At 49.4% G+C, this 14,011-nt stretch overlaps 1 protein-coding gene across 1 annotated transcript; it reads left to right on the forward strand.

The window, feature by feature from the left end:
- Positions 1–10,988: 10,988 nt before the first annotated feature.
- On the forward strand, positions 10,989–14,011 carry LOC129658382 (uncharacterized). Its single transcript, XM_055589395.1, has 3 exons — positions 10,989–11,037; positions 11,147–12,375; positions 13,862–14,011. The coding sequence occupies exons 1-3, from the start codon at positions 10,989–10,991 to the stop codon at positions 14,009–14,011; spliced, it is 1,428 nt and encodes a 475-aa protein (XP_055445370.1).

Raw genomic sequence — 14,011 nt, forward strand, 5'->3', positions numbered from 1 at the left:
TTGATACACGCTCTTGCTGCTGTACAAGGTATATTTCCAGCTGATTAACAACTTTTCTCCAAAGAGTTGTCTCAGTGCCCATACAAAATGTTCACGAAGTTGCTGAGCTCTGATTTGACATCCTGAAAGCTAAGTAGCTGATTTGCTAATGAACCAGAGCTGAGAAGAATCAACACCACAGATGACCAAGTCAAAGTACCAAAGATGTAACATCCAATGTAAAAATCACCCTAGTTTATCCGAGTAGTTCTCCAATCATTTTACTCTCTTAAGTGCCACTACCGGACTTGACTTTGACCCACAGTTTGATATAATACTATTATTCCTAGACAAATGGACTTCAAGGAGATCAAAGCTAATGACAGAGCATCAAGTAACATTGGCCAATCACCCTCCTGGGCTCTTATTTCCTCTCTGCTTGAGGATCTTGGTTGTCACCATTTCCTTGTGACCAAGTCCTCATTTGATACATCATCTCCAGTAAATGGGTTTCTCTTGTTTTTGTGTCATTACCCACTTAGTATCCTAACTCCTTAGGAAAGTGTTCAGTTTTCCCATTCTGAAGCCAAATTTTCACCCCCGAGCCCAACTTACTGCCTTCTTCTCACCCCTCTGAGGCTGGCACTCCTCTTCTTGGGGGTTTGGGTGATGAATCTATTCCTCTGACCCTGCCTGGGTATACTCAGTCCCGCCAAAGTAGTCCCAACCCACCTCTTGAGGCGCAAAGCCTGAGAGGGAAAGAGGAAACGTGAGCTGTAGAAACTAGCAAGGGCAGTGTCTCCCCAAGCAAATCCTCCCAGGACCAGGGAAACGCACTCAGAGGACAGGAACCCTGGCAGGGAGACACCGGGTCCCATCCTGTCTGAGCTGACGAGGGCTCTGGGCTCCTCTGCTGTGTGGTCCTTTGTCTCCTGGAGCAGGTGAGGCCTGGGAACAGGTGGGACATTTTTGTCTTTGGACTTCTGGCTTTGCTCATGGAGTCACCTTAGGAGACTCTCTGAACGTGGTTTATCACTCTCACAGGCCCTTTGGACAATGGAATGACCCAGATCCCTAAACACCTGGTGATAGTGATGTGGAGTAAAGGAATCTAAAGTTTGAACAACGTCTGAGACATGACTCTATATATCGGTACATACAAAATGCTGCAAAATCTCCAGAGCTCCTGTTTTTCTAACCATAAGCCTAATCTATATTGAGAAGTCAGTCTGAGATGGAAGGGCCTGGGGTTAATCTGAACCTTCTGATTGCAGGCACCTAGGACCTCTTACTGCCATCCGGTTTTGGTCCAGGAGAGAAGAACTGAGTTTTCCCTTTGGTTACAAGGGAGACCATCCTGAAATTCAGGGAGAAGAAAGAAGGTTGAGAGAAATCCCTGGATGGGAGAGGGTTAAGAGAGAGTCCAGGTTTGTTCACAACACAGGAGAACCTGGTTTGCAGAGGCTGTGAGTCAGTGCTGAAAGGTGAGGGGTTAAACACACACTATTGACTTTGGGTTGATCTGCAGGTGTTTTTGCCCCAGTAAAGAGCCTGGACTGCCAGACTTGGTGCCTGTGAGCCTGCCTAGAAGGAGTATAAAGGAGAGGGGTGTGAGGTGGGGTGGAGGCAGCCCTCAGGCAGGTGTGGGTGCAGGTGCAGAGCCAGGTCAGAGAGGAACAGGAGAGGTGTGGGCTTCGGGAGCTCAAGTGGTGAGCCTGGCAGCCAGAGTTTTCCTGGGGATCTTGAAGAGATAGTCATCACCTAGGATAGTCAACACCTATTTATGAGGCAGAAGGGGACCTGGAGCCCCATCTGACACTCCAGAGTATCAGGGGGTTACAGTTAAAAGGGCTTTATTCATACCCCTCTAATGGGTGTTCCTCCTCCTTCCTGGAACAAGAGAGCTGGGAGCAATGACAGGAAATCACACTCCAGGGTCTGATAAAATGGTTTCATTAAAATATCAGCAACAACCTTTCTCCTGGACTTCAATCTCTGTCAACAGTGATGCCTGGAACCTAGAATTGCCCACACATGAAAACAGTTGATGCCAAAAGCCTAGAGATAGAAGAGACAGACATCCAAGAGATAGATCTAAATATAACTTTTCACTTTGTTTTAACTGAAGGCTTCTGTTTCATAATAAGTTAAGAAATTTAGATTTGAGCCAACTCATTTGTCCATGCTCAAATCTAATTTTTTAACTTATTATAAGCTACTTTTAAAATCTGTTGAAAGTTATAAACATTAGAAAATACAAGAGCACACACCCCTAAGCTCAATATTGATATTCAGAGTGACTACCTTTGACTTAGGGGTTGAGAATTCAGGGTCCTCTGGACCTTCCTCACTCCCACCCCAGCAAAACATCTACATCGTCTTCCTTTAAAGCAAAAATAAGGTGACATCTACTCATTTTTGAAATGTAATAAGTAATACCTTCACATCATGGTATTGTGTTTAATATTTGTCAATTGTTGTCTGTATTACTTTCAAAGACCTAATGCTTAAACATTTGTGATCCATATAATAATAGAAATAGTAAATGTAAATATCTTAAGTTAGATGAGATTTCAAAGGCTAAATAGGTAAGTGGCATTAGCTTATTAGGAGAAAGGTGCAGACTGTTCCATCTGGTTGTAATCTGGATTTTCATTTAGAAAACCAATGGCCTTTGGTCCACCTGCAGAAGTTAACATGTACATTGACTTTTGTATTTTTGTCAATAAGAAAGGAGATTTCTTTTCAAGGTCAGAGCCACCAACAGCTAGCAGCCAGGTGAGTAGAATGGAAGGTAAACCATGGTCTTTGTCAACCTCACAAACCTAAGAAACTAATTTTGAGCACCAGTAAAGTAAGAGATGAAATTTGATGACACTGAAATCTTCATGGAACTCTGTGCTCAGGTAACTAAATTCGACAGAATTGGGATCACGAGATTTTTCCTCCCATCCCACTCTGCCAGAGCACACAGCTCAGTCCCACCTACCCCACCACCTTTTTAGAGAAGTGGTGAAAAGGGACAGTTCTGTCAGGAGAAATCCTGCTACTGTGAAAGTCATAGAAAGCAGAGACCGGGGTGGAAGTTTTGGTTCTAGAATGGGAGGAGGGTTTAACTTTCAAAACATTCTAATACATGGCTTTTCCCACTAACACCCAAACTCTAGGAAACTGCCCAAACATGAGAAGGAGTTTAAATATCAGACAGCCAAAAATATGGCCAATGTCCAAAACACACATCCTGATATCGTTTCAGCCTGTTTCTTTTTTGCTCTACTTTTCTCCAGTCTTCTGCCTCATCACCAGAGTCCTATGACTCTTAACCTTTTTGTGGATAAAATGATCTTCAAGCTAAAATTACTGTATTTTCTTCCCTTGTTTACTTTCTTGCTGTAATTAAACCCTCGCACTTCCCAGATATCCCAGCATTAGCCCCCCATTCTCCCTGCAGAGGCTTCTCCTTTGATTTAACTGGACCTATCAGAAAAGAAGCACAAAGAAGCTATTTCTTTGTTCCCCTCATTCCTTTGGGCAATTATTGAAAGGCAATGGGAAAAACAGTGCTTTCAAACTCTCCCGTGAAAAACAGAAAACAATAAACAGAACTGACATAGCTCATGCAAGCCATGTTTCTTTCCATCAGTTTTCTTCTGGTATCTCTTTGGATGATTTGCACCTGATTTTTCAAGAGTATGTGCATGAAACGCTAATGTAAATAATTCATTTGAAATCTACTTTTTAAGAAGAGGGCTTCCCTTGTGGCTCAGTTGGTAAAGAACCTGCCTGCAATGCAGGAGATCTGGGTTCAATCCCTGGGTTGGGAAGATCCCCTGGGGAAGGGAAAGGCTCCCCACTCCAGTACTCTGGCCTGGAGAATTCCATGGACTGTATAGTCCATGGGGTCACAAAGAATCGGACAGGACTGAGTGATTTTCATTCATCATTTTTTAAATGACCGTCACTTCTATGGTCAGAATCACTAACATATGTAGCTTCCTGTCAGTTTCATTTTTGACTCTTCTTTCCATCTCTCCTTTCTTCTCTCTCCCTTCTTCCCTTCCCTCTTTTCTTTGAGTAGCTTCACAGGTGAGTCGTGTGATATAATCAGGTAGGTACCCGGGATATCGGATGCGTGAGAGCCACCGGCCAATAAACATTTCGTGCTGCCCCTGGTTGGTGGTGTGTTAGTTGCTCAGTCCTGTCCAACTCTTCGTGACCCCATGGACCATGACCCACCAGGCTCCTCTGTCCACGGAATTCTCAAGCCAAGAATACGGGAGTGGGCAGCAGTTCCTTTCTCCAGGGGATTTTCCCAACCCAGTGACTGAACCTAGGTCTCTCGCATTGCAGGCAGATTCTTTACCATCTGAACCACCCCAGGGAAGCGGATGTATAAGAGCCATCAGCAACAAACCTCTAGGGCTGCCCCTGGTTGCTGCTGCTGCTGCTAAGTCACCTCAGTCGTGTCCGACTCTGTGCGACCCCATAGACGGCAGCCCACCAGGCTCCCCTGTCCCTGGGATTCTCCAGGCAAGAACACTGGAATGGGTTGCCATTTCCTTCTCCAATGCATGAAAGTGAAAAGCGAAAGTGAAGTCGCTCAGTCCTGTCCGACTCCTAGCGACCCCATGGACTGCAGCCTACCAGGCTCCTCCGTCCATGGGATTTTCCAGGCAAGAGTACTGGAGTGGGGTGCCATTGCCCCTGGTTAGGATCATACAATTTTAAAACCAGACAGAGACTTAGACATTATTTATTACAGCCCATTGTTTCATAGATGAAAAAATGGGAAGCCACGTTCAGGACAGTATTTAACTGTATTAATACTGATTATATTTCTAACAACTATAAAATATATTTTATGTTTCTGGTCTAGGGTAATCTGTAAATTTCTTTTTGCCATCAGAAGATAAACATCATGAGAGGAGAATATTGTCTTACTCCGGCTTTGCACTAAGCAACGATTCAACGATGCCAACAAAGAAAGCTTGCTTTCCGGGACAGAGGTCATTTCTGTTTTGTTCACTATTACGGGTCTAGTGCTTGTTCTGCGCTCAATGAAAATCAAATGAACCACTGGGTCTGTCTCTGGAGGTCTTTCACTAGTAGCTGACAGTGTTGCTATACGTTGTGCACTTGTGTGTCTGTGTGTGTGAAACGTCCATGGCGCTTGGTGCCCTGGTTTTACTCAGGGTCCTTGCTGACAGATACTACTCAGGGCTGCGGGAGAGGGAGTCCCAGGAGCATCGAGATCTGAGAACTACACATTTCTGACCGCTAGGAGGCGCTGCAGCCCCATGGAAACCCAGAGGCTGTTGGAGGAGGGCAAGGACCCTGAGAAAGAAAAAAGGGAGGGAGGTTCTTAATGGAGCAGGAAGTGGCAACCTGCTTCTGTATTCTTGCCCGGAGAATTCCATGAACAGAAGAGCCTGGCGGGCTACAGTCCTTGGAGTGGCAAAGAATCGAACACGGCTGAGCACACAGTACAGGTTCTCAATGGGGGTGATGCCACAGTCTGGGAACAGTTTTCGCTGTCACAACAAGGGTGGGGAGTGCTACAGGCAGGCAAGGCAGAGAGACCAGCGGTGCAGCTAAACACCCCACAGCCCACAACCAAGCATTATCCTTGCAGTGTGTCAATAGCATGGAGGCTGAGAAACACCGGGCTGGGTTTTGAGCTTTAATGCATGCTTTGTGTGCCCAGTCGTGTTGCAACTCCAGGGACTCTACCCCACCAGGCTCCTCCATCCATGGGATTTCCCAGGCAAGAACATTGGAGTGGGTTGCCATTGCCCCCTGGGGGAGGTGGGGATCTTTCCGACCCAGGGATCGAACCTGTGTCTCTGGCAACTCCTGCACTGGCAGGAGGATTCTTTACCTCTGAGCCACCTGGGAATCCCTATTGAGCTGTAAACTTTGTACCAAAAGGGAACGTGACCTATAGACAAAGCAAGGGCAGTAATATCACCCTGTTTAGATTTTCCCAACTTCGTGTTATTATTCTCCTCTCTAATCTCAAGTTCTGGGCACATGCTGAATTCTTATTTCCCTCTATTCCGCTCGTGGCTCCGCCTCTCTAACAGAGAACATCACTGGGAATAGGGCTTCGGTTTATTCCTCTCAAAGGCTCATCAGCAGAGTGTGCTCCTAACTAAGAGCAATGCATGATTGTGTGTGGTCTGCAGCTGGTTCTCGGGGAGACCTCAGAGTCAGTCTCTTGATGGTAACCGAAATAATTAGCATAAACCACACATTCAAGGGAGCCAAGATGTGAGTGGGGTTGTCCTGCATTATTGTGATGGAGAAGCAGAAGATCCAGAGAAAGGAAACCAGCCTGACTCAGAGAGGGACATGGCATGGGTTACCAAGAAGGAGGTGGCCAGGTCCTGGGGCAGGGAGAGAGGAAGGAGGCAGTTGCTGGCACAGAATGACCATCAGAGAAGCATCCTTGAGGCCACTTGCTCACCGTACTCATAGTATCCCTAGGAATCCCAAACTCCTTTGAAAGGAATAGAAATGAACCTCGCTTTGCACACAGCGAGTGTAACCATGGAGAAGGAGGGGGGCAGGTTAGAGGAGGCCTGAGGATGAGGAAGTCACTCTGGGCTGTGACGTCACAGGCCCAGCCCCTGGGAGGGCAGTGAGCATGGCAGCCTGGTCTTCTTACCACTGAGGACCAGCGTCCTGGGCCAGGGCTCCCCCATGGACTCCAGGCTCCTCTGCTGTGTGGCCCTCGGGCTCCTAGGAGTAGGTGAGTCCCGAGTCCAGGCGGCTGGATCCCTCTTTGAGTCTCTAAGTCCACCCATCAAGCCTCCAAAGCCTGGCTATTTCCTGGGACTTATCTGAGTTCTGTTTCTTTCTTTCTCAGGTACCTGGGGCACAGGGGTTTTCCAGACTCCAAAATATCTCCTCACACAGATGGGAACTAAGACGTCCCTAGAATGTGAGCAAAAGCTGAACCATGATAGTATGTACTGGTATAAGCAGGACTCCAAGAAATTGCTGAAGGCTATGTTTAGCTACAATAATAAGCTACTCATTGAAAATGAAACGGTGCCAAGTCGTTTCTCACCGCAGTCTCCCGACAAAGCTCATTTAAACCTTCACATCAACTCCCTGGAGCCAGGCGACTCTGCCGTGTATTTCTGTGCCAGCAGCTAAGACACAGCCCTGCAGAGTCACTGCCTGCTCGTGCACAAAGCCCCTGGCCTAGGCAGGAAACCTGTGGGACTATGCGTTCACCCAGCTCAAGGCTCCCTGAGAGTTTCCATCTGCAGGGCAGCCTGGAGCACACCGCATGTTGTTGTTCTACAGTTAGACCCACAAAAGCCTTACAGAATTGTACTTCTCAGCTGGAGCAGAGAAGCGGAATTAAAATTCTCCAGAACATTCAGGACTCCATAAACAAGAAAGGACCCTGTCCCATGCCCTGAAGATCTTAACTGAAGGGAGAAGCCATTCCTTGCCCTCCTCTGCTGTACATACTGCAGAGCACATTGTTCTGACTGAAAACATACTATTCGCAAAGAATGCTTGATGAGCAAAAGTCGAAAGGAGAAGGAGGTGAAGATAAAAGTTTCTAAGACCAAAAGGAAATTCAGATTATCAATGAGTTCACTGTTTAATGGAAAAAAGATTTGGAGAAGCAGGAATGTCCACGGTGACAGGTGTATGGTCAGGCCACTTAAGATGGCTGTTCTCTTGTTCTTGAACACCCTCTACTTGGCCAGGCCGTGCTCCACTCACATGACTCTCCAATCCTCCTAATTATAGTGCTTGGTCCCTGCAACTGATGCGCCCACCTGACGTCAATTCCCCTATAAACGGTAGCGTCCTCCCCGAGTAGCTAAGACTGCTGCCATGTCCTGCCTGTGCACGATGGGGTGTTGCTCCAGCACCCTTTGTGTATCATCTCCTGTCCAGTAAACCACTGATGTCTCTGTCACTGTCTCTGGACTCATTCTTTACTGTCCTGGACGACCATAGGGCTTGCAGGCCTGCAGGGTGCAGCCCAACAATGGGTGACCTAGAAAGGGTGAGCCAGAAGCACCGGCCAAGGCAGACTTGTCCACTGCAGACTTCCTTCTTCCAAGAAGGAACACAGGGCCATTCATCCCAATTCTGATTGAGTGTCATATTTGAAGCTTCCTGGAGATCAGGAAGTACCCAGATGATGCAGGGTATTAAGGATGTGGAAAGGACTTTCACCACTAATCTCTTGGCAGGAGCTAGACAGTGGTCCTACCTTAAGCGAGATAACTCGATCAACATATTTTGGTATAGGAACGCTGGTAGCAGAATGCATCAGAAGGGAGATAGAGTCCAGGTGGGATGTACCATTAGAAAACAACAGAAATATTTTGCTTTAAAGATTATGAAGGGGATGTGGAGGGGTCTTCTGGATGATATAGAGGAGAGGCTCTGGTTTTATCCTGGCAGATCTGATTGTGGCATTTGCTAGGAGCAAATACTCTTAGGGGCTTCCCAAGTGGTATTAGTGGTAAAGAATCCACCTGCCAATGCAGGAGACATCAGAGTCATGGGTTCGATCACTGGGTCAGGAAGATCCCCTGGAGGAGGGCATGGCAACCCACTCCAGTATTCTTGCCTGGAGAATCCCATGGACAGAGGAGCCTGGCGAGCTACAGCCCATGGGGTGGCAAAGAGTCAAACACGACTGAAGTGACTTAGCACACACACACACAATCCTCTTAGGGAGCCCTAGCGTGCAGGCTCATTATTACCAGTGCTTGGTCCTCCTGGGGTCTCTGTGGGACTCACAGCTTGTTCACCAATGTCTCTCTCTCTCTCTAACTGGGACAGGCCACTGTCTTCCAGCTGAGTGTCTTCAAACAGCAACAACACAGAGTGACTCACCTTGGGTCATCTAAGCTAGTCCCGGGTTGGAAAGCTGTCTGGACAGCCTATGGGCCTGGTTTGGTGTCTAACATGCTAGCCATGCACAGGGCTTTGGAGATCATTTCGGCTCAGTTCCTGTGTTGTAGCAGCTGCAGCAACTGTAAATATGCTGTCACGTGCATGAAGTGATTAAATACTGAAACACTGGCGCATTTCTCAAACTTCATATGAGATACATTAGAGTCCCTAGTGGTTGTCCGTGACTAAAAGCGGAAGTGTGCGTGTGTGTTAATCGCTCAGTCCTGTCCCACTCTTTGTGACCCCACAGACTGAAGCCCACCAGGCTCCTCTGTCCACAAATTCTCCAGGCCAGAACACTGGAGTGGCTTACCATGCCCTTCTCCGGGGTCTTCCTGATGCAGAGATCGAGCCCGGGTCTCCTGCATTGAAGGCAGATTTGTTACCATCTGAGCCACCGGCGTAAATACCCCATCACAATGAAATTCCAGGAGTGAATGTGTTGATGTTTTGTGCTTGCTCCTAGCTGTTGCTCAGTGAGTATTCATTGAACAAATCAAGATGGCCTATAAGCTCTACAAGGACCTGGGTAGCAGCTGCAGGACTGCGTTTTGTTCACACCTAGGGATCCAGACATAACTGATGTCTGTTGGGTAAAACTTGGAATGCCCTAGTTACGTGGATGGATGGAACTGTTGCCGACTGTTTTGGTTGTTTCAGGTGCTTCTTTCTTATTCGTGATTCCCTGGAGCCTCGTATCTATCACGGAAGCTCCTGGTCTGTGGAACTGATGATAGATCTGGGCTGCTGGCGCTGTGGGGGTCAGAGGCCTGCGATCTGGAGAATGTGCTGCTTTGCCCACTGGGAGGCGCTCTGGTTCCGCTGAAACGCCGCGGCTGGTGGGGGAGGGGCCGAGGCCGTGGGGGAGGGGGCGCAGTGGTGAAGAAGGGAGCAGGGAGTTGGCCTTCCATCGTTTTTATCAGTAGGGTGTGTCATTTGTAGACTTCTCAAAGACATCGAAGTCATTTTCAAACTGAGATCCGTTTGCCTTGTGCTCTTTTCTTGTGGCAGCCTGTTTGCTTTAAGCCCAGCCAAGCCCTGTACCCTGAATACAGGCACAAGAGAAGTGAAAGTCGCTCAGTCGTGTCCGGCTCCTTGCCACCCCGGGGACTATACAGTCCGTGGAATTCTCCAGGCCTGAATACTAGAGTGGGGAGCCTTTCCCTTCTCCAGGGGATCTTCCCACCCAGGGATTGAACCCAGGTCTCCCGCATTGCGGGCGGATTCTTCATCAGCTGAGCCACAAGGGCAGCCCCTTAACAGGCACAAAGACTGGCTTATCTCCTGTATGGCCCTCGCAGCACTCTTCCCAGGGTCTGGCTCCTGGCTGGCATCATGGTATCCTGCCTTTTAATGATGGACACCAGTCCAGAACAGGACTATGGGCTTTCGGTTCTCCTCCTTCCACACAGCTGGGCAAAGGCGCTCCAGGGAGTTAGTTGTTCAGTCGCTCAGTCGTATGGGACTCTTTGCGACCCCATGGACTGCAGCACGCCAGACTTCCCTGTCCTTCACTATCTCCCAGAGTTTGTTCCAACTCATGCTCCGAGTCGGGGATGCCATCCTAGCATCTCATCTTCTGTCGTCCCCTTCTCCTCCTGCCTTCAATCTCTCCCAGCATCAGGGTCTTTTCCAACGAGTCAGCTTTTCACATCAGGTGGCCAAAGTATTGGAGCTTAGACACTGAGAGAAGTGGTGTTTTGAATGTTGTCCTGGCTGACTGAGCAGGGAAGAAGGAGATGTCTTGAAGGGGATATAGTTTGTCAGAGAGCAGCTCTTGGAAGGGAGCGGGACAGGGGGAGAATCTATATAATGAGGAGAGCAGCTAACAGCCAAAGAGCTCACTATCAGAGGACTATCCCAGCCCAGTGGATTCAAATCTACCTTCTGTCAGAATCTACATAAGGCATGAAAAAAGGAAGAAGAAACATCCCTCAGAACTGGGGAAACTGACAGGTATATTGACGTCACAGAAAAAACCGCCAACCAAGGCCGAGGAGGCCAGAGCCCACCCACCCCCCACCCCCACCCCACACACACACCCAGGGCACCCACCTTGACCCTGATCCACCATGGGCTTCAGGCAGCTCTGCTGTGTGGTCCTCTGTCTCCTGGGCATAGGTGAGTCTGGAGTTCACACGGGCTGTCCCCGGACCCCAAACCATTTCCCTGTGGCTGCAGCAACACCCTCCCCTCTGGCCTTTGTCTGAATTCTGTCCTTTTCTTCCAGCCGTCTGCGCGGACCCTGGGATCACTCAGATACCAAAATACCTAGTCATGGGAATGACGGACAAGAAATCTTTGACATGTGAACAACATCTGGGACATAAAGCTATGTACTGGTATAAACAGAGCGCCCAGAAGCCGCCAGAGCTCATGTTTGTCCACAACTACCAGAAACTCACTGGAAATGAGAGTGTTCCAAGACGCTTCTGGCCTGAATGCCCAGACAGCTCTCAGTGCCGCCTAGACCTGAACGCCCTGAAACCACAGGACTCCGCCGTCTATCTCTGCGCCAGCAGTAGAGACACAGCCCTGCAGAGGCAATTCCTTCCTGTGCACAAACCTCCAGGGTCCAGACAGGAAGCCGTGGGGGCCATCCAAGTCTTGGTTTGGCATTTCCCATCAGACCATAGCCCTGCCTGTGGGTCACGTGGCATGGCGGTGGAGAGTTTCTTCCCAGACATCAACAGTGTATGCCGGGCTCGTCCTGAGAAAGACTGTGCCAAGCCATTCAAGTTTAAGCAGTTTCTTCATCTGCTTTTCCCAATCGCTTTGATCCTCTGGGAACCCTTTCGTAAGACCCTTGGCCCTCTGGCCACAGCAGTCCTACCTACCCTCCTTCTAAAAGGTGCTTTTTCTCCGACTTCACCTTCCATCCAAGCTAGACCTGGATCTCAGCCCAGATCCCAGCTCTGGATATGCTCAGACCTTCTTCAGAGCACCTCGTTCTCTCTCCAGGGCCTCTGTCTGTTCCTGCCCTTGAGGACCATGGACCCCCGATCCTGTTGGGATCGCTGTTCTCCAGTTCACCCTCCTGGCTGCTTGTTCAAGGGCTCAGCCCCTTACTGGCCTCTCTTCCACTCCAGCCTTAACCCTTCAGGCTTGATTCTGTTTTTCTTCTGTCTCTTCAGGTCTTCACACCCTGTCATATCAGCCATAGAGTCCGATGTCCTTGGATCATTGCTCACAGCAGGCAGTGAGAACAGGCAGCGGCCTCCTGATGTTTCGGAGCAGGACTTTGTGTTCGGGGTTGTCTTTGCTGAACCCCGTATCTTCCACCCTCGGGGTTGCACATACCCACAGCCTAGGGCTGGCAGAGAGCCCTGCGTTCTGGAGGGTGAGCTGTCTGCCATCTACACAAAGGCTCCCTTCTCTTTCCTGCAGAGGGCCCTCCAGGGATGGGGACCCCTGACAGAGCTCCAAACCATAACACCTGTGGCTAAGTCAATCAAAAAGGTGACTCTATTGTATGTCTTTAGAGTGTAGGGATTTTTTTTTTTTCTTAAAGCTGCGTGTGACAATGCCCTGGAAAATAGTTAAAAGATAAATATATCCCGATCTAGTATTTTACTGCCTTGTTTATTGTGAAATAAACAAGCCTGCTGTAAGTGGATGGTTTGGCTTAAGGTTTCAGAGGAATCCTCCAAACAAACACCAGCACCCCCGGGATCCTCTAAACAAATGCCAGCACCCCAGGACTCACGCCCTACATGGGCCCAGAGGATAAGAAGGATGCTGCTGCCCTGTGGGGGGATGCATTGCTGGGAGCTCAGCAGGTGCCTGGCTTCTGTGCCTCTCCGTTTCAGGAACCCCTGCACCCAAGGCTGTGGTTGCCCATGGCCAAGCAGCATGGAGCTTTGGGAATCAGAGGACTCCCAAGCAAGGGTCCCAGGGTGGAGTCCCCACAAAGGACAGAGAGAGACCCAGCTTTGGGAAGCAGGTGTGAGAAATGTGTCCTCTGTCTTCACCTGTTCTCTTATCCTATAATCCAGCTCATCTGTTCTCTGATTTGTCCTGTTCCCACTTGAGGCTAGAACCTGAGCCCTACCCTGAAAAGTCCCACATCTGCACAGGCCCTTGCTCTCAACCCCTCAGGCAGCCACCAGGCCCCTGCACCCCTCGCTGAGGGCTGGCATGCTGGGCTGGGTGCTTACTTTCTCGCCTGCTCTCCCTCCCTCGCACTGAAATGTCCTTCCAGGTTTCCGGTCTCAACTTCTCACTATATTTCCTCTCCACAGTGACACTTGTAGGGTTATTCTTTTGTTTTGTTTCCTTTGGTCTCTTCATCCCCCATGTTTTCATCATTAGGCTCAGAACTATGACACGCAGAGTCCATACACCCAGATTGTGGCTCTGAATTGGCCATCGGGGAGGGGAGTGGGTCCCACCCGTCTGTGGGATCTTCACACCGGGCCTAGGTGTCCTGAAGCCTGTATTCTCCCAGGGTCCCTCTGCAGCTTGGGGGCTGGGAGTCTGCACCTGTCAGGACACACAAGGGCCAGTCCTAAGAGCATCACATGTCCATGGGTACTAAGGCTCCCTCCTGTGGGGGCGCTCCTGAGTCTGTGGGTGCTGCCCAGGACTGTGACGTCATCACAGGATCTCCTCCCTAGGGCTGCTAAGGACCAGATGCCCGACTGGCAGAGGCTTCAGCCCTGCCAGACCCCACCATGGACAGCAGGCTCTTCTGCTGGGTGATCCTTGGTCTCCTGGGAGTAAGTGCGTCCTAGAGGTGTGTGGGAAACTCCCATCCCGTTCCCTTGACCTAAAGGCAGTTCCACACCTTTGCCTCATTCTCTTCCTGGCCTCTGTGCCCTCCCACAGGACACTTGGTACCTGGTGTCAGCCAGAGCCCTCGCCACTACATCACACAGATGGGATGGGAGGTGACATGAGGTGTGACCCTATGCCTGGTCATTTGTACCTCTACTGGTACTGACAGACCCCGGGAAAGGGCATGGAGTTTCTGATGTCCATCTACGACAAAGAGCCTTCAGAAAAGGCACACTTTATGGAGGATTTCTTCTCAGCTAAGATGCCTGATGGCATGTACCTCATTCTGAAGATGCAGCCCGCACAGCTAGGGGACTAG

Source organism: Bubalus kerabau, chromosome 8 (genome assembly GCF_029407905.1).
Source record: "Bubalus kerabau isolate K-KA32 ecotype Philippines breed swamp buffalo chromosome 8, PCC_UOA_SB_1v2, whole genome shotgun sequence".
NCBI classification, from domain to species: Eukaryota; Metazoa; Chordata; class Mammalia; order Artiodactyla; family Bovidae; genus Bubalus; species Bubalus kerabau.